General features: G+C 39.1%; 1 protein-coding gene and 1 non-coding gene across 2 annotated transcripts; both read left to right on the forward strand.

Moving 5' to 3' along the window:
• Positions 1 to 232: 232 nt before the first annotated feature.
• LOC118486854 lies at positions 233 to 339 on the forward strand. The gene has a single exon (XR_004880021.1). It is a non-coding gene; the product is annotated as a small nucleolar RNA R71 (small nucleolar RNA).
• Positions 340 to 6,855: 6,516 nt separating this feature from the next.
• LOC110905303 (auxin-responsive protein SAUR50) lies at positions 6,856 to 7,330 on the forward strand. Its single transcript, XM_022151142.2, has one exon. The coding sequence runs from the start codon at positions 6,875 to 6,877 to the stop codon at positions 7,178 to 7,180; it is 306 nt and encodes a 101-aa protein (XP_022006834.1). The 5' UTR covers positions 6,856 to 6,874; the 3' UTR covers positions 7,181 to 7,330.
• Positions 7,331 to 21,432: the final 14,102 nt, after the last annotated feature.

Below are 21,432 nucleotides of genomic sequence, written 5' to 3' on the forward strand. Positions count from 1 at the left end.
CAATTTGAGCTTGTAAAGAAGTGCTTTCGTCAACCCTATGGGCGCCTGGGGCAATAGATTTATTGCCTCGGGGAGTGTGCCACTGAAAATTGTTTTGAGCAATTTCCTCGATTTGATTATAAATTTCATTTGGGCGACGATTACCTAAAAGTCCTCGGGGCTAGAGTCAAGTGTTTGTCTTGTGTGTGGCAATAACCCATTGTAGAAAGTGGATACTTGTTGCCATACCGCAAGACCATGATGAGGACACTTTCTTAGTAGCTCCTTGAACCTTTCCCAAGTTTCATATAAGGATTCCCCATCCTCTTGTGAGTATGTATTAATTTCAGTCATTAATTTAGCCGTCTTAGCGGGAGGGAAATACTTATATAGAAACTTTTGGGCTAGTTCATCCCAGGTGTTTACCGAACCAACTGGGAGGGTATTAAGCCAAGCCTTAGCTCGGTCTTTTAGTGAAAATGGAAACATTCGTAGGCGGATGGCGTCATTTGATGCTCCGTTGATCCGAAAAGTATCACATATTTCCAAAAAGTTGGTAATATGTAAATGGGGATCTTCATCCACAAGCCCGGGGAAGGTTGCGGAGTTTTGAAGCATTTGGATCAAATGCGGCCGAAGTTCGAAGTTGTTGGCATCGACATTCGACGCATTGATAGCAGCGCCAAGATTACCTACAGTGGGTCGTAGGTAATCCATGAGGGTACGTTGGTCCGCCATTGGAAGTAGGTCCCCCGAAATTTCTCTTGGTTTTTAGCTTTAAGTCTTTTTTTCTTAGAAAGTGTTCGGGTTCGTCTAGAGGTTCTTTTATATCTCTGCTGGAACTGGAGCTCATACACTACGTAGAAAGTTCAGGTGTGGCGCCTAGGTTCCAAGTCCTGCAATAAAAACAAAAAGAAAGTTGGTCAGAAGTTTCACCACGGCCCCGTGGTCGGAGTTACAGTGATTGTTTTCCGGATCCCCTCTACTGGAAAGCTCGACACGGCCCCGTGTTGCACCGACACGGCCCCGTGCTCAACTCCCTGTAACTCGGAAAATAAAAACTGCCAATAACAATGATGGGCACGGCCCGTGTCCGACCAGGCACGGCCCGTGCTGAGCTCTGTAGAACTGAAAAATTAAGAAAAATCCTAAAAAAATAGAAAAATAAGAAAAAAACGATTAGGGCGTTGATTCCTAACTTTCTTAAAATCCTTGTGTCCCCGGCAACGGCGCCAAAAACTTGATGCGTGTTAGTGTGAATATATTTTTATGTATATTTTTAGCCCTTTTTAACACTTTAGTCAAGTTTTAAATTTATAAAACACGATATTCTACTAACACTAAACACACATATTGGCAAGTGCACCCATCGTGAGCGTAGTATAGCGTTGGTAAGATACCGAGGTCGTCCAAGGACACAAGAGCTTTTAATACCAGTTTATCCTCAACGTCTAATCAAATCAAAAGTTTAGAAAAAGGTTTAAACATGAAAATAAAAACTAAAATGCTGAAAATAAAAATAAAATAAAAACAGATAGACAAGATGAATCACTTGGATCTGACTCGCCTTTAATATAACCTTTGATTATTTCCGCATTTTTGCACTTTTTAAGAGATTATCTTAGTTATTGTAGTATGCCCCTCTTTTGAAGGTGACGTTACCCTCAACCCAGTAGTTTGAGTCAGCAAGGATACAATCCTAAAGGGTTTGATTATTGAAAGATAATTAATTAAGTTATTAATGCGTAATGTGGTAGGCCCCTCTTTTGAAGGTGACGTTACCCACGGCTAAGTAGTTTGAGTCAGCAGGAATACAATCCTAAGTAGTCGGGTTAATATGTTAATAGTAGTTTACATATGAGGGGATCAAGAAATTCGAACCCCCGCCTTCCAATACCAGTGGGTATTGAAGGAGGTCCTACTAAGCTTGACCCAGGTCCTTGCAGGATCTATACACAGAACAAGGCAAGACGCTTACCAAACCATTCCCTTAACCCCCGACCAGGTAGCCAACATATCTCCATATAGACCGTGGAGATATGAATGGTGCAAATCTTTTATTTTATATAGACAGTAAAATAACGCCAAGGACACCACGGACAAATGATAAGGAAGTTTCACCTTCAACATAAGAAACTAGTTATTAAAGTCATTAATACATAACCAAATAAAAAGTGCGAAAAGATTAAAAATAAAAAGTATTACACTAAATGCTTGTCTTCACCAAGTGATGTAAGAGACTTAGGCAAACATGGCCTTTGATTGTCAAGAACTCTTACTATCAATCTTGGATCCCGAGACTACTACACACACTCTATGATGGATGATGGATGATGGTGGTGGATGATGGTTTTGTGGTGGTGGTGGAGTGTGGGTGAAGTGGGAGAGAGGTGGTTTGCCAAGGGATGATTTGCAAGTGAGCCAAACACCCTTATTTATATCCTGCACAGAAGCCCGGACACGGCCCCGTGTCCATTGGGCACGGCCCCGTGTCTATCCATCTTCTCTTTCTTCATTAAATGTTGTTTGTCTGCATTAGTGGACCACGCCCCCGTGTCCGCTGGGCACGGCCCCGTGTGCAGAAGCGTATCTGTACTATCAAGATTTGCTTGGATTCTGCGAATCTTTGCGTTGACCACGGCCCTGTGTCCAGTGGACACGGCCCCGTGTTGGGTGATAGAAGCTTCTACAACTTTGTCTTTTCTGCAGACACTTGGGCATGCCCCCGTGCTCATTGAGCACGGGGCGTGTTCAGCCTCCTGTTCTCTTGTTTTTGCTTGGGAAGATGCTGTCGAGGGTTCGGGCATGCCACGCTTATTCCTTTTCTTGTATTATTGTTAGATTTGGCTGCATTTTTGCTTCTTTTGTTCATTTGAACTCATTTAATCCTGAAAATACAAAAGGAAGATAAAAGCACACTTTTTCCAACATTAGTACTAAAAAGGGGTTAGTTTTATGCCTCATTTGATGTAATTTATATGTTGCATTTTACACACATCAGTAACTCATCAAAGGAATGGATAAGTTAGCCATGTGAATGCCAAGTCAAAATGTATTCCAAAAATTCCAATGAGATTGGAGATTCACCTTATCCTTAACCATTACAAGTGTGTGCTTCAAGTTGAGATTTTAAATTCTCATTCTTCCCATAAGGGAGGTGGATGGTTTTAAGAGGGGAGGAAAGATGTATATCTCCTTTTGTTAATAACTAAAGTAGGTTGGATGGTTATGAGAGGGGAGGAAAGATGTATATCTCCTTTTGTTAATAACTAAAGTAGGTTAACTTATCTTTTATGCTTTAATAAATGTACCAATTTGTAATCCAACCAATATCACCAAGCACAACAAGGCTTGGTAAAGTTAGTTGCATTTCAAACTGATGTCTTATAATTAGATTCTTCAAGATTAGTTACTAACTAAGTTACTAGATTGATGCACAAAAGGTTAGTTAATGTGATTACTTGCAAAAAGAATATGAATCAATATTTATAAATTCGTATTAAATATGAATAAACAATTAACTATTACTAATTCATATATTATTATGATCTATTTATTATTTCTCCAAATAATAAATATAACTAGTCTTAGCGTGGTTTACAATTTGATCGCATTAAATGTACATTCGATAATATTGTTTAGTGCACCAAGGCTCCTTGATTAGCTAATAAGTTTTTGAATTCTACCAAAGTTGGTTGGGTTGGCCATCCCTAGATAACAGCCACAATCTTCTGAAGTCATTCATCAACCCGTTAACCGTTATCCTCTTCATTCTTGCTTCACAAAGTCTGGCTTTCTGTTCTAACTCTCCAATCACACGATACAAGGTTTTAACCTTGTTGAAGTATTGTAGCATCATGAGATCTTTTTAACTTATGGAGGTAGTTCACTCTCCATGATAACTAAAGTTTCACATCGTTCTTCTTGGAGAAGAGGGCTACCAAAACATTCCAAGCTTCTTTTAGTGTTGTTGTGTTTCGAATATGTTCGAATAGTTCTTCTTCAATCATCATCTTTAGCACGAACATGACTTTACATACCTTTATCCTCCACTTGCTAATCGCCCCATTAACATTGTCTCTTTGAACAACCTCCCACATATCCTGAACCTGTAGATATGAATTCGTACAGGTTGACCACATGTTGTAGTTCTGGTTGTTCAACATCTTCATACCACCAACGACTTGGAAATCGATCAGCATACATTTTTCCTTGATTGTCACGATCGTTGTTTAGGGGCGTGATCTTTTCTTAGTCTTGATCCCTGCCTTATTGGGGCGTTCATCAGTTTGGTTTATGATTTATTTGGTTTATTCGGTTTTCAAAATTTTAAACCCCAAACCAAAACTAAATTGGGAATATGCAAACCAAACAAAAATCAATTCGGTTTGGTTTCAGTCAGAAAACAAATAACCCAATTTAATACTTTTTCTAATTTATATTTATGTTTGTGTTCTAACTTCCGAACATCAAATCAACAACTCATTTAAACCTAACAATATATAAATAAAAGACATAGCAAAATAAAACAAACATATACCGAAAATAGTTGTACACACAACCACAGTTAAAACCTAAAAACATAGATCATAGAAACAAATAGTGTACAAGTTGTTAGTGCATATTCGGTGTGTCCGTCACTGTACGAATACGCTAGATAGAGCATGTGTTGAATATTGTATAGTTGAGAATTAGCTTGTTCGTACGAATTAGGACTTATCCGCACGGATGAGTCATCCGCCCGGATGAGTCATCCGCTCCAAAGAAAATTTCATGCCTATAAATAGGTGTCATGTGTTCATAGTTATTAATTTTTAGGGAAAGGCTGGAGAGACCTTAGATTTCTCTCCAACTTAAAATGATGTATGCTCTTTCAGTATTGATGGAATTTTTCTACTTTTGACTATTCTTATGAGGTTTCTACCGAACTAGCTTTATCTTATCCAAACTTTCGTCTAAACCCGCCGGATCCAGAACTTTCATAAGTCTAATGGCACAAAATATAAATAATCTTCAAACATGATTCTTTCTCTAACTTGAGTGAACCTGCTTACATAAAATGAATAAAATTTAATAAATAAACATGTATTTGGATCAACATTTGATGAAACCATGGTGATACATATACTTAGATATTAGGCTTAGAATTTTGGGCTAATAAATTGTATATAATTTATTAAACATTATTATTTTTATTTAATAATTAAATTAATTAACGGTTTCTTCGGTTATCCAAATAACGAAATAAACAAAAATGTGGATCTAAAAACCGAACCAAAAACTGTATTCACAATTCGGTTTCATTTAGAAACCAAACGAAAAACCAAATTCATTGTCCGGATCGGTTTATTCGGTTATGGTTACGGTTCGGTCTACGGTTTTTATTTGGTTACGGTTTTTTCCGAACACCCTGCCTTATCCCAGAGATGCTGATCTTTGTCTTCACACAAATTTACGTCTTCTATCTGTTTCTCCTTGATCCACACAGGTTCTCTTCGAATTGACACACAGATGTGACCACACATCTTTGGTGGATTCAATTGTCTTTAGAATTCTTGACTTCAGCCTTCAATCCCACATATGAGCTCCACCAAGCTCTGATACCACTTGTTGAATCAGATATCGGAACCAAACCCAAACCCAAACCCAAACCCAAATCCCGAACTGAAATCATTGTAAAACTTGTGCAACACTTTTTATTAATGAGTTACTTGAAGAAAGATTACATGGATATATAAAATCTAGATCCTAACATGGGTATTTAAAATAAAACCAAGTCAAAATCGACTCAAGTACTAAACATTAGGAGATATATTATAAATAACTTCTATCTAATAATCTAACTCGTCGACACGAAAACTTAGTTAATTACACAAACTTGACCCGCAAGCTTCGACTCAACAACTTCCGGCCGCATCCCAACGTCAACTGATCAAAGAACTTGACCACATACACTCTAGGCGCATCCACTTACTACAACTCAACAACATAACTCCATTCACGGCTCAAGGGTCTCCAGTCACGATTAACACCTTAGCCCGACGTGTCATGTTTTAACTTGTCATGACTTGCCTCAATATTCTATTTCCTCCTTCAGCCACGGCTTGTATGCCCGAGCCCTTAAGTGACTCAACCTCTTCCAACCGCGGTTTGTGCTTTCTTTGGCCGTTTTTGCCTCTTTTACCACTATGTTCTTTTAACATAGAGATAATCACAAGAACTGGAATGCGTTAGTGTTATTCTATGACCAAATACTACTTAAATAGATAAACTAGACTCAATCAACCACAAGAACCGGACTTCTCTAACTACCGGACTTGTTATAAGTTATTTAAGAATAGCTCTACATGGACCATGACTCTAATGACTGACTCAATGACTCAAAGGCTACACAAATCAAACAGCTAGTACATCTTGAATTGATCATCAACAGAGATCAACACGTACTGTCAGCATTAAGCATTAAGATGCACATGAGCCATTGACTTCTTTAGACGACTCCCAAGACTCTTCTTTGAGTACAGATAATGTCTTCCCAACACTCTAAAGCCACAAGCTCAAAATCCAAATCTAAAAAGGTTTAATAGTGTCGACGAATGATTACAAAAGAAAATGAACTCTTTTAACATGTTCTAAATGTTTTACATACCCCTGCCCCCAAAAAAACAAAAGAACTAGCGGTTGATCTGATCTTTCTTTCACCAACATACCCACATGGCCATCTATCTCTCTCTCTTTCTCTCTAGCTCTCTCTCTCTCTCTCTCTCTCTCTCTCTCTCTTTGTAAATATAAATATATCTATATCTATTGACTGCACATGTGTGTGTATAAATAGACACTCAAAGCCCATAAAGTCTCAACAAAAAGTAACTACAGCCAAGTGCGAGTTCTGAAAATGGGTATCAAGAAAACCTCAAACAAACTCTCTCAAACAACAGTTTTGAAGAACATAGTGAAGAGGTGCTCAAGCTTGAGTAAGAAACAGCACCAACACTGCGAGGACGTCCCAAAAGGGCACTTTGTTGTGTACGTTGGCATAAACCGTAGTCGATACATCATCCCAATATCGTTCTTGTCACATCCGGAGTTCCGGAGGCTGCTTCAACTAGCCGAAGATGAGTTCGGGTTCGACCATGACATGGGTCTCACCATTCCTTGTGAAGAACAAGTTTTTCAGTCACTTACTTCCATGCTTAGATAGAAATACATCACATACTTCATACTCGTTTATATCGCACAACGAGCATGGGCATGTGATGGGAAGATCAGGGATTGAAGTGCCAATGATGTGTAATCTAGAGAGATAGAATGCACAGAAATTCTTTCTATGATCTGTACACATAGAGGTTTTCTTTGGATAATATAGAAGTTTTGAGTTTAATTTGGTTAATAATATATTGATAGATGAGTTGATTGTCTGTGGACCTACTTAGTCGTGTTCAAAGGGTCATGCGTAGTAATGTTATGACCACGAGATCTATGGACGTAGTTTTTAAAAGACTTAGTTTTACTATTCAAAAAGGGGTAGCGGCGCAACTTGTTGCTTGTTTACCAACTATCTCGATGTAAATAATTTTGAGTATTAATCAAGTGAATAAAAATATGTAGAAAGAGGGATATTATTGCAGAATAGAAGATCGACTTTAGTAGATAACTAGAAATAAAGAAAGGCTTGGAAAATGTTATTCTATCGAGGTGTTTTAAATAGAAAATTATTTGATTCAGAAAGTAGGGTTGTTGTTTGTAACAAGTTGATTTCAATATTTAAATCCGTTTCTTTTAAAATAGTGTCATATTTACATACAGTTGTATATATAGCGATGACATGGTAACTTGGTATTCCTAAAAAATGGAGAATTTTGATATTAGCATCAAGTTTTTAGCGTTAGTTAAATCGGGGTATTGTTAATTAAGTGATTACAATTTTACGTATTTTTTTCGTCCTAATGTGTAGATTAAAAGATTATTACTTAAAACAGGAAATGTTAATTGTTATCCAACATATTTACAACCTTTTTTTACCCTGAATATCAACTACAATCGAAAATTAGATCGAGATAGAAGGTAAACTAAATCTTTTAAAAACTACATCTATAGATCGCGGTAGATTTGGCCCGATAAAAAGTTTGTTAAAAGACGAAAACATACTGACATATATAGAAAGAATTTTTGGATAACTGTCATATCCAAAAGCCGAAGTTTGGTTATTATGTACATGTAGTTTACAATACACATTGTGTAAGACAATATGTTAGTATGTTAATGAATTATCGAATTTATTAATTTTCTAAATATGATTAATTAATACAGAGACAATTACAGACTAATGACATGTAGACGAGCAACAAATTGCGCCGCTACCCCCTTCTCCTTGTTTGACATCGATATCAGTTTATAGTATAGTTTCGTGGAATAAACAAAAAAGACAATATTGGTGGGATAAAAAAAGAACGTGATTAAAGACATTATAGCAATACTAGTGAAACTTTCTATTGTTAGTTAGTCACTGAAAATATGACACTCGAACATGTTAGTTTACCAAAAGGAGATCAGTAAAGGAGAATACCCATCTCATTTGATTTTTTTAAGTATTTCTAAAATTTGTAAAGATGGTCTCTTCTTCACTCTATTGACTGCACCCTTTGTTCAAGTTTCAGCTGATCTAAAATAGGGTTGTTTAACTAACACTACTAGAAAACATGGTTTTTGTCATGTAATTTTTGGTTACAAAATGGTAGCAATTTACTTGTTGTCACCAGTTTGCCACCGAAAATACGGTGATAAAAACATCCGTGTCAATTTCCCTATTGCCACCAAATAGCCACCATTTTTATATTTTGCTACCTTATTTTTACCACCACAAATTTGGTCAAAATTATTTGTCACCGCTTCATGTTTGCTACGCTCAGCCTTGTTTGCCACCAAGTTGTGACGCGTTTCATACCATTTAGCCACTGATATTGCCACCATTTAGCCATCGTTTTTGCACGTTTTAATACCATTTAGCCATCGATATCGCCACCATTTAGCCACCTATATTGCCACCATTTAGCCACCATCTTTTACACAATTTGCGAGTTTTAATACCATTTAGCCACCGATATTGCCACCATTTTTTACACAATAGCCACCATTTTTTACACTATTTGCGACCGAGTTGTGCTACCATTTAGCCACCATTTTTTACACACTGATTACTGGAATATTGGTTTAGTTTGGAATATTGGTTTTTAATTCGGATTTTTTTCTCGCTGCTATTTTTATCAAAATTACATATCAATAAAACTACAAATAATATAAAAAAAGGCTAATAAAATCCCAAAATTATATAAAACATCTCGTTTTCAAAAGCATATAAAAAATACCAACTAAAACATAAAATTACTAAAATTATCCTAATAAGATAAACATCTAAACATTCAAAACCAAGTGTTTATAGCCCTATCTGTAGTTGTTAACATAGCTTCAATTTGTGATATCCTATTAAGCATTGTATCTTTATCCACCTTATCTTTCTCTTTTTCAGCCAACAACCCCGCTTAGCCACCATATCACAATAAGTACGCTTAATTTCAATTTCGGGAGAAGCGGGTTGCTAAATTTGCTACCATTTTTTTCGGTAGCAAATTTTAGTGACAATTGCCCAATTTTCTAGTAGTGTAAATCGTTGCTCTTAATTCGTTCCGAATTAATTTTGCTTGAGCTAGGTGGCTCGCGCAAACATTCTAGTCGAGTTAGAACAAAAGGTTGGTGACTATTGACCTTCCTTAGATTTTTTTTTTTTTTTTTTTGAACGGCAAATTATACTCTTATTCAAAACCCCAAAAAATTGTTTTCGCAAATTACATATGGTTAGTAAGCTACTAAGCCAACCACCCAATACTTGCTTTTGCCTCACCGAACTACAAACAGAAAATTGAGACCTTTCTTAGATATTGATAGTTTGATACTTTACATAAACACACACAAAATCAACAAAATCTCAAAACCCGAGCCAACTCACTAAACCATAAACTGACTTGAGTTAAACAAGATTCAAATAGGAGTGTGCATGGGTCGGTTTGGGTCGGTTTTGACGAAAAACCATAACCATAACCGTAATGTCGGTTATTGGATAACAATAACCATAACCGATCGGTTATGGGGGTTATGGTTATTCGATTTTGATAGTTAGAGCGGGTCGGTTATGGGTGGTTATTCAGATACGAGCTCAACCCATAGATGAGAGTGAAGACTTCACCTATTGTTATATCAAAGTTGATGTTGACTCGACCCAATTATCCCATTTAAAGACCTAAATTTATAGTAATTATAGTACTAGTCTTGGTGCCACGTTAAAATGTGAGCATTTAAAGTTCTTAAAATAAAGTTGTCCTTAACGAGATGCATATTATTGTACTTATGGTTTTGTTGTACGTAAACTGCTTTTCCATGTTATTTGAAGACGAGATGGGGCCTATGATGTGAGAAATCAACTTGCGTTCACATATAAGATTGGGATCACGAGGCATGCCCATAAATAGTCATATGCATATATTGCTAGAGTTATGTGCATTTGCTTTATTGTTATCTCTTCCTTAAATGATTTTCTAGCTAATTCCTGGTTGGTATGAAAGACGTAGAATACATGTTAGTAGAGAATTTCACTATGATAAAATCTTGGAAGTGTCTCCGCTTATATAACATAATCATATTAAAACATGAGTATTTTACTACTAAAAGTACCATCCGACCATTTAGTAACGAAATAAATTTGCTATTATTACCGATGGATTTTCGACAAAAACTTGAAAAAAAAAATTTAACACATTTAAAAAGTAGTACCTTAATTTAAAATGTCGGCTTGGGGGGAAAGTGTTACGGACGGAATGTCTCTCGCCAATTAATTGATAATATTGGAATAGATTTCAGATAAGATCCCCGTTCTTTCTTTTTTCGGCGAATATCGGTTTGAGCCTAGGTACCTATCTGAAACCCCTTGCTATTATGTCAATAATCTATGGGATAAAAATTTTGATAAGGTTCTAATCAAGGCTTTTTAGTGTTTGACAGAGTGGGGCCCATTACCGAAGGCTAGTCGATTAGAACAATAGCATTTATTTTATAAATAGCAACCGCAATCTTGATCGACATTTCATTGTCGAGGTATTTCAATTTCTAGTAATGGCAACCTCAATGTATTTGAAATATAGTTGGTCGTCGTTGTTGTTATCGGGCATGTTTCGTGGAAAAAAGTTTGTATGAAGTGTTAGTCGTTGTTAGCATTTTATTGGAACTAGTGGTCTCGGAATTAAAACACTTCATTATCGGTGCGTATTTTACAAAGTTCATATAAGGGCACTAGGGCCACTTGCCAAATGGCGTTTGGGTATATGTTCTTAGGTAGAGGATCCTGTAAAAAGTCCAACTTTTGTGAGAAGTGTGAGAAATAATTTGGGAATGACAAGTGTCCCTTATCTTAATTAATTCAAAAGGGTATATTAGTAATTGTCCATTCTTATCAATTAATTGATTTCCAAAGATAACTGACAAAAATATCAGGCGATATATTAGGGATGTGATTCAAATTCGATTTGTTCTATACATTTAATTGTTTACGGTAAGTTCTTGTTGTAGTGTTATATTCCCCAGTCAATAGTGTTATATTATGTACTGGTATCTTTAATCTCCTTTTCATAGTGTTTTATCTTCATCAATAGTGTTTTATTCTGTATAGTGTCTTACAGTAAACAGATAGTGTTATATCTTTCTATAATGTTTTATCATGTAATATATTGTTCCTTTTACTAGTGTTTTATCCTCATCAATAGTGTTTTATTCTGTATAGTGTCTTACAGTAAACAGATAGTGTTATATCTTCCTATAGTGTTTTTATCATGTAATATACTGTTCCTTTTCATAGTGTTTTATCCCCCATCAATAGTGTTTTATTTATGTATAGTCTTTTACAGTAAACAGATAGTGTTATATCTTCCTATAGTGTTTAATCATGTAATATACTGTTCTTTATAGTGTTATAAAAAGTTGTGAAGGAAATCGAATAAGTTATTTCAGTACGAGAAATTCGCTGATTTTTTAGGAGATTGATGGGGGTTTTGAAACAGTTACCATAAATTCGCTGATTTATAGGAGATTGATGGGGGGTTTTGAAACGGTTACCATATTTGAAACGTTGGAAAAGTCACTATTGCCCTTTAATTTTACATAAGGTCCTTCTAATTAAAACACAATTTACATTTTATACCCTATTGATCTTAACCATTAGATCAAATATCTAATGGTTTAAAACACTTCTTATCCTTCTCACATTTTAGACACTTTTTACCATATCCCTACCCTATGTTCTTATATGTGCATAATATGTCGTGTGGACACATCTAGATGTGTTCTATTTGTATATATGAGTTATTCACGGTTAGCAATGGGTAGTCTCTCGCCCTCATATATATGCACCATTTTGTGTGTTGTCCACATATAGTCTTAGGCGTGGTTAACCTCATCTCGAAAGAAAAAGGGATGTGTTCCCTAGTAAGCCATTAGCACACTTTGTGTGGGGTACATAAAGAAATATGGGAATACAATGTAAAATGTAAAAGAGTAATGAAATTACTTAGTAATATTTGGAAATGTAAAGTATCTATAATTATTGTTACCTGGAAATATATGTGTTGATGCAACAAACACGAGACCAAGGATGGTAGCTGAGTTGGTTAGGCAAAAGGGTTGAAGGGTTCAGTTTTGCCTAACGCAGGTCGCGGGGTCCCTCCACGTTTGCAAAACGTGGAAGGAGGTTCACTAGTATGTAATTGTTATTTGCTTTGAAGTTCCTTCTTCGAGGCAAGCTCGAATCCAGAAAAGAAAGCAAATAGAATGAGTGTGTGTTGAATGTGATGAAGAGTAACTTGGAAGTGATCAAGTACTCTTTTAGTGACCAGAGATTAAGAAATCTCTGTGTTTCGGAATGTCCCAGAAGTGAACATGAGTTGTCTTCTTATAGGGGAAGACATCTCCGGAAATGGCATATACAAGACTAGCGAAACCTGTTTGCAATGGAGGGTTTCCCCTTTTGGGGTTGAAGGCTTTGGACCCCTGGTTAATAGAGTGTACTTGTGCAGACCTGCTCTGAGTTTGTGGGCGTGAGTTGGTGAGGTGAGTCCTCAGATGTGACTGATTACTGTTCCTCACTTTTCTCACTTTACAGCTTTTCATCCGATGAACCTTTCAACCTTTTAAGCTCTTTCATATTAGTCATTTTATTTGACCTTGGGCTACCCCCGTCGTCAGCCCCCCAAGTCAGAGGTTTTTGGGGTAGTATGCTCAAAGACTTCTGACTTTTATGCATATGTTTTAAAGGTTTCAAGGGTTCGTTGCTTGGAGGCGTGAAAGGCTTGAGGCAGTTACTTTTTGAATTTTGAATTTTAAACGATTGACAGTTGATTTGATTGACATGTGTCAGGCGGCGGTTTTGCAGGAACCATTTATTTACCTTTGTTACCCCTGCTTTAATATCATATTTATTTTATACTTGTAGAACTTCTTCATTTTACTCACAATCATTCCAAGTTTCCTCCCTCAGGTTAGTTTTTCTTCTCCATTTTCGTTTTTACTTTCTTCAAAAATGGGTGCTCTTAAAGATTTAGCAAAGTCATTCTCTCGAATGACACAAGAGGAAGTAGACTTGTTTTGTTTGGAGTATGGTATTGATAAAAAATTTAACCCAACTGCCCCTGCTTGCGATGTTCCTGTTGACAAACCAAACCCTGGTTCGATTGCCTTGTATTGTCGTCATTTTCAGTGGTCTAATCTTCGTTACCCTTTTTCATTTTTTGTTTTGAACTTGCTTGAGTATTATCGCGTTTCTTTTGGGCAAGTTCATCCGAAGGGGATGGCTAGGGTTTTGCACTTTGAAATGTTTTGTCGTGCTCTTGGGTATGATCCCTCTTTGTTGCTTTTTCGGAGGTTTTTTCGTTTAGCCAAAAATGGTGAGTGGTTCACCTTTGAGACATCAAAGGTTGATACTTGTCTTATTTCATCCATGGTTACAACGCTTGGGTCCTGGAAGGGTCGGTTTTTCTGGGTTTCTGAATCTATCGTTCCTTTCAAAATGGTGTGGAGGCATCCGGATGCTGTTCTTAATGATCCGGAGCCTTCTGAATCAGAGTTGAACGATGCTTTTCTTTCAGCCATTCGAGGGTGCCCTTCGAGGGTTCGTCCCTTTCCCGAACATTTGTTAGTGCTTTTAGGGGTTAGTAATATTTGGGGAAAAGCCGATCGGGATCCGGTGTTAATGAGAAATGGCATTGGTATGCATTTTCCCCCTTATGCCTCTTTTTATTTTACTTTGCTTATTACTTATTTTCTTTTGTTTGTTTTTGCCAGTTATGTCTGCTTTGGACTTTATCAAGAGTGACGACACGTCCGATGTTGTGTTTGAGGATGCCCCGTCTGTTCCGGGTGAGAATGTTGTGGTTAGGACTTCCGAGCAAAGGTTTGAGGGTACGGGTTATGCTAGTGTTGCCAACGTTAAGGGTTTTACCAAGTCTAATGCTCCCAAGTCTTCAACTCGCCGATCTTCTCGTCGTTTGTTGAAAGCTGGTCCTCAATCACTTCTACTGAGCCAGTGGATTTGACTGATGATATTGAAGTTTCGGAGGATCAAGTTGAAGCAGGTGTTGAGAAGGACAAGGAGTTGGTTGTTCATAGTAAGAAGGTTCGAGGCAAGAAGGCTGTCCCTGTTCAGGAATCTTCAAGCAGGGACGTTGAAGGGTTGAACCCTGAAGGTACTTATGTGCCTGCTTGGCTAGTGAAGAATGATGACACCTTCAAGGATGCTGCTGTTTGTGAGGATGATCTTAGTCATCTTGCTCCTCCTTCTGTGCGTGAAACCATTGCTGAGATGGATGATGACTTCATGTTGTCTCGCATGGTTTTAACCACCTGTAACCTTGCTGCTATGCTTCCTCAAGGGATTACTCGTTTTCGCCAAAGGATGCAGGAATATGAGGACTTCTCCAAGAAGAAGGATAAGATGAAATCCTCCCTAGCATCAATGAAGAAGGAAATAGCTGGGTTTGCAGAGAAGGAAGCAGCGTGGAAGAAGGAGGTTAATGATTTGAAAAAGATGCATGACATTGAGATGGGTGATCTGAGGAAGAGCATCGAGGCTAACTTGCTGAAGCTAAAGGCTGACCGAGAGGCCTTGGCTGTCCAGCAGCAGGCTTTTCGTGAAGAAAAGGAAGGGTTGAAAGCTTCGGTTGGCCAAGTGACTGCGGACAATCAGTGGTTGATTGAGCATGGTTTCCAGCAGGTTGTCACTTATCTTTTACATTCCAAGGAGTTTAACTCTGCCCTTGGTGATATTTACACGAAGCTTTTGAACCTGGGGAAACATCAAGGCCTTACTGCTGGCTACAAGCTTCATGAGTCTGGACAACCCTTGGAGAAGTCACCTATGTTTCGCCCCGAGACTTCTGATATCTTCAAGGCTTCTGTTGAGCAGATGGAGAGGCTAACCTACCCTTTCATTCATGAAGTATCATCTTGCTTTGGTAAGCCTTTATCTGTTTTACAGGAATTCAAGCCTGAGGGGTTGAATGAGAAAGTTTGTGCTGAGGTTTTGGGTTCCCTGTCAAGGAAGAGGTCTTATTCTGGGGATAGCGATGATACCCTCTCAAGTTTGCCTGATGCTTCAAAAGATGCTGGTTTAGAGACCTCTGCGGTTGGTGTTGATGAAGGTGCTAAGGCGAAGAAGGCTAAGAAAGCCAAGAAGTTTAAGGTTGAAGGTTCCAAGCCTTCTGATAACTGATGTTTATTCGTAGCTTTCTTAGCAAACACTTAATGTCTGTAATGTTTTAAACAATGTTAGGTTTTTAGGAACCCTTAAGGTTCCTGTGGTTGGTTAGGCCTGTATGGCCATTGAACACTAGTTTTATTTGCAAGTCACTAGGACTTGCTTTGACTTCCTTCTGAAGGTCTTTTATGGCCTTCCTAACTATGGTATGATGGTTGCTATGTTGTTGGTGTTATGTTTGTTTACTCATTTTGTTTGCTTTGTCTTGTGGGGTTTCAACCCTTCAAGCTTTTTTGTGTGGTTGTTAATGGGTTGAAGCCTTTAACCTTTCAAGCTTATTTTCTGTTGGCTTGAAACCTTGGTGGCTTCTGGTTTGGCTTGCATGTTTAACTGATAAGTTTGCTTATTTTTATCAGTTATTTTTATTTTCTTGCCTTGTCTTTGTTTACTTTGTCTTTATGTTTTTTACACTTTAAAGGGTTTCGTGCTGCAGACACTTTACCTTAGTGTTTATTAACATCAAGACATAGTATCTATCCTTTTCCTTTTTTCTTTGTAGTTTTAGTTGATTTCGTAAGTCTATTTGTTGATTGTGTTTCTAAGACTTAAGGAACGATTGGTGTAGGCTGTTCAAACCTGTCTATGAGACATTATTGTTTTTTCTTAACAAATCTCATGGAGTTGTATTGATCTAGGAACTCACCCCTTATATAGGTCCATTCAACCCTTGAACCTATTGAGCGATATGGCCTGGGAGCTCATCCCCTTACATGGCCCTTGCCATAGAGTTTTTTGCTAGGTTCTCAACCTGATATTAGGATAGAAAGACAAGTTTGATAAAATGACTTCATTCATTCAAGCAATATCTGCTTTTACAAAAGGTTTTTGTTTTGATACAAACCAAACTTTCTAAACATAGAACTTTCTCAGGGTTTTTCCGTTCCAGTGCCTTGGGAGCCTTTTGCCTTCTAGATCTCCCAGCTTGTAGGACCCTCCCTTGTGTGCTTCGAGGATGGTGTATGGACCTTCCCATTTTGGGCCTAGTTTCCCTTGATTTTCTTTTTTGCTAGCTTCGTTGTTTCTGAGGACTAGATCCCCTGGCCTGAATCGTTCGTTCTTGACCTTCTTATTGTAGTAGGCTTCCATCTTTTGCTTGTATTTGGCTTCTTGTATTGCTGCTTGATCTCGGGCTCCTCTAGGAGTTGTAAGTTCAACATGGTCTCTTGCTTGTTTACTTCGGGATCCATGTTGACAATTCGTTGGGTTACAACTCCTATTTCAGCGGGGATTACGGCCTCGGATCCAAATACCCAGCTGTAAGGTGTCTTCTTGTGACTTGCTTTTTCTGTTGTTCTAATTGCCCATAAAACGCTAGGCAATTCTTCCAACCAATTACTTTCATACCTCCCCAATCTTGTTTTGATGCCTTCCACTATGCTTCTGTTGGTCCTTTCAACCTGGCCGTTTGACTACGGGTAAGCCACTGAGCTGAAGATTTGGTTGATCCTGTATTCCTTGCACCAAAGGCTGAAGGGTTTCTCGGCGAATTGTTTCCCATTATCGGTGACAATTACCCCTGGCAGCCCATAGCGGCAGATGATATTTTCCCAAACAAAGTCTATGACTAGCTTTCCTGTGATCTTGGCAAGGGGTTTAACCTCTGGCCATTTGCTGAAGTAGTCAATTGCTACCAATAGGAATTTTACTCCCCCTTTGCTTGGAGGGAATGGCCCAACAATGTCCATTCCCAATTTATGGAATGGCCATGCCGAGGTTATGGGAACCAGGTCATGTTTGGGACTTTTTGGTATTGGGGAATGGATTTGACAGGCATCACATTTCTTCAATTGCTCAACGGTGTCACGATGCATTGATGGCCAGAAGTATCCAAGGTTCATGAGCTTTGCAACCACCGACCTAGCTCCAAAATGAGCTCCGCATATTCCTTCATGCACTTCCTTAACCAAATACTTGCTTTGTTCAGGGCCCACACATCTTAGCAAAGGTGCAAGGTAACCTTTTTTATAGAGAGTTTCTCCTTGCAACACATATTGTCTTGCTTTGATCTTTACCCTTTCGGCTTCCGTTTGATCATTAGGTAGTTCATTGTCTTGAAGGAATTTTTTGATAGGAGTCATCCAATTTGGATCTTCCTCGGTGATCACATCTTGCACTTCCAATTCATCAATCGACCGGGCCTTTAACACTTCAACCAACACCTTTTTCGTGAGGTGGGTGAACGTGAGAGATGCCAATTTGCTCAAGGCATCGGCCTTTTTGTTTTGGGATCTTGGAATCTGTTTGATGTTGCATGTCTGGAAGGTGTTCATTAACTCCTTGGATTTTTCTTTGTACCTTCTCATGTTGGGCTCCTTGGCGACATAGCTGTTATTAACTTGGCTTGATACTAGTAGTGAATCAGTGAACACTTCAAGCTTTTTGACTTTCATTTCTTTGGCCAGCCGTAGACCAGCGATCAGTGCTTCATATTCAGCCTCGTTATTGGTGGTCTGAAAATTAAAACGGAGAGCATACGTGAATTCTAGCCCCTCAGGGTTGATTAGGACTAAACCAGCTCCTGACCCTTCAACGCTTGAAGCCCCGTCAGTGAATAATTTCCAGGCTTCAGGGTTGGAGGGTTCAGCGGTTGTGGTGTTTACTTCTTCAATTGTTTGGCTTGGGACTTCGACTAGGAAGTCAGCCAAGACTTGAGCTTTAATGGCTTTTCGTGGGACGTAGGTGATGTTATGTTCACCTAGTTCCACTGCCCATTTTGCCAACCTTCCTGAGTTCTCAGGTTTTTCAAGCACACTCTTGACAAGTTGGTCAGTGTCCACTTGTATAGGATGTGCTTGGAAGTATCTTCTAAGCCTTCTGGCTGTTTGAACCAGGGCTAGAGCGAGTTTTTCGAGGGGAGGGTATTTGGTTTCAGCTAGTTGTAGAGTTTTGCTGAAAAAATAAACGGGTACCTGAGCCTTGTCTCTTTCAATAGTGAGAACTGCACTGATGGCTTCGTCGGCAACTGAAAGGTACACCGATATGAGCTCCCCAGTTTCTGGTGCTGCGATATCAGGTAGGGAAGCTAAGTGCTGCTTCATTTGATTGAAAGCTTCTTCAGCTTCATCGGTCCATCTGAAATCTTTTTTATCTGTGCAGTTCTTGAGCGTTTTGTAGAATGGTAGAGACCTTTCGGCCAGTTTTGAGGTAAAACGCTTCAAGGCTGCGAGCTTCCCGTTTAAGCTTTCAACCTCTTTCTTGGTTCTCGGTGGTTTAGCTTCAAGGACAGCTTTTACCTTGTTAGGGTTGGCTTTGATACTTTGCTTTCCAACGATGTGCCCCAGGAATTTTCTTTCATCGAATCCAAACGAGCATTTTTCCGGGTTGAGCTTCATGTTGATCATTCTAAGGTTTTTGAAAGTCTCTTGGATATCATCAAGCATTTGGTACTCCGTTTTGCTCTTAATCACCAAGTCATCGACATATGCCTCCATGTTTCTACCAATTTGGTCTTCAAAGGCTTTATCAACGAGTCGCTGATAGGTGGCACCTGCATTTTTGAGGCCAAAAGGCATCTTTTGGTAGCAAAAAATGCCCTTGTCTGTGTGGAAAGCTGTCTTTTCTTCATCCTCCTTCTTCATGAGGATTTGGTGATAACCTTTGTATGCATCGAGAAAACATTTAAACGGATACCCTGTGAGAGAATCAACCTTGAGATCAATTTCCGGGAGCTGGTAGCAATCTTTGGGACAAGCCTTGTTAAGATCTTTAAAATCTATACACATTCTCCAAGAGTTGTCGGGTTTTCTGACCATAACAGGATTTGCAATCCATTATTGGTACTTGACCTCTCGGAGAATGCCAGCTGATACAAGCTTTTCAACCTCTTGGCAAGCTGCCAGGCTTCTCTCGGGTGCCAGGCTTCTTTTCTTTTGAACCACCGGCTTGACATTGGGTGGTATTCTCAACTCGTGTTCAGCAATGTTTCGAGGGATCCTAGTCATATCTTCAGGAGACCAGGCGAACACATCACTGTGATGCTTCAGCAGCTTTTCAAGGTATGAAAGAGTCTCTTGGGAAAGGTTGGGGTTGACCCTTATTCGTTGCTCAGGGTATTTAGGGTTGATGACTAACCCTTGCTTGTCTTTCTCACCATTTGAACTTTCACCCTCGATCAGGTAAGCTTCCTGAGAGGGTTGAAGGGTTGCAATCCCTCTTTTAGTAGGAAATTTGACTGTGCCATGGCCGATAGACACTGCCATGTAGAATGCACATTGTCCGGGCCTCCCTATGATTACGTCATAGTTGGAAGGGATGTTGATAACCACAAAAGTCAGTGATCGGGTTCTTTCTTTTGATCCCTCCTTAAAACAAACATCAAGGGTTGTCTGCCCCAAAGGCTTCAAGGTTATATCAGCGATACCTTTTATGGAGGTTCCAGAGGGTTGAAGCCTTGAACGTTCCTCATCGCTTAATTGGTTGAAAAATTTCTCAAACATGATTTCAGTGGCTGCTCCCGTGTCTATGTATGCTTTACACGTTTGTAATGTGCCCACGGTGGCTTCAACCACAAGGGGACCAGGAAGTGGGTCCTTCCTTGTTGAGGGGAAGCAGACACACTGAAGCTCCCAATCTTCCAACCGTCGCTTCTTGTAAGGAGCCTTTTCATCAGAATACACCATGTTTACTTCCTTCCCTTTGCCTTCAGCCATTTTATCTCGAACCCCTTTTACCAAATGAGCGAGCTCTCCTGACTTAACAGCCTCTTCAATCCTCTTTTTCAGTTGGAAGCAATCATTGGTGTGATGTCCCTTTTCTTCATGGAACTCACAGAACTGAGTGGAGTTCTCATTTTTTCGACTCTTGGGGAGAGGCCTGGGAGGTCTAAAGTTTTGCTTGACTTCTTCTGTTGCCAGGATTTCTTGAGGGGTTTTGGTGAGGGGAGTGAAACTCATGCCTTTATCTCTGCCTGAAGGGTTTCGCCCTTCAACCCTTCGAGGGTCTGAACCCTTTGGGCGTCTGTCGTAAGAGTTAAAGTTTCCTCTCTTTCTGGCTGGGCTACTGCTTCGCCAGCCAGGCCCCCTTTTCCTTTGTTCTTTGATATCCACAGCTTCTTCTCCCCGAATGTGAGCTTCGGCCCTTTCAAGGGCTTCCTCCAAGGTTTTGGGTAGAGATTTGTTGAAATCTTGTGTGAGATATTTGGAGGTTATGGCGTTCATAAAACCGGCCACTCTCATCTTCTCGTCAGCCCCCACATAGGTTAGCCCTTCTTTCTTGTACCGTTCAATGAATGCCCGAAGGCTTTCATCATCGCGTTGTTTTATCTGGAAGATTACTGTCGCGTCTTTAACGTATCGCCTTTGTTGGGAGAAGTTTGCCAGAAAACCTCTGCTGAGATCATCAAAGCTTCGAATGCTTTGAGCAGGTAGGTCGTTGAACCAGATTCTGGCGGATCCAACAAGAGTCTGCATGAACATTAGGCAACATTCAGCATTTGACCATTTTTCTATTCGAGCGGCACCAGTGAAGATCTGGAGATGATCTTCGGGATCTTCGGTCCCATCATACGTTCTGATGTGGGCTGACATCTTGATCTTTGACTGAAAATCATAATCAGCTATCTGTCTTGAGAAGCATGAAAGGTTACTTGGCTTGTAAGGTTTAGC

Source organism: Helianthus annuus, chromosome 14 (assembly GCF_002127325.2).
Source record: "Helianthus annuus cultivar XRQ/B chromosome 14, HanXRQr2.0-SUNRISE, whole genome shotgun sequence".
In the NCBI taxonomy this organism is placed as follows: domain Eukaryota; kingdom Viridiplantae; phylum Streptophyta; class Magnoliopsida; order Asterales; family Asteraceae; genus Helianthus; species Helianthus annuus.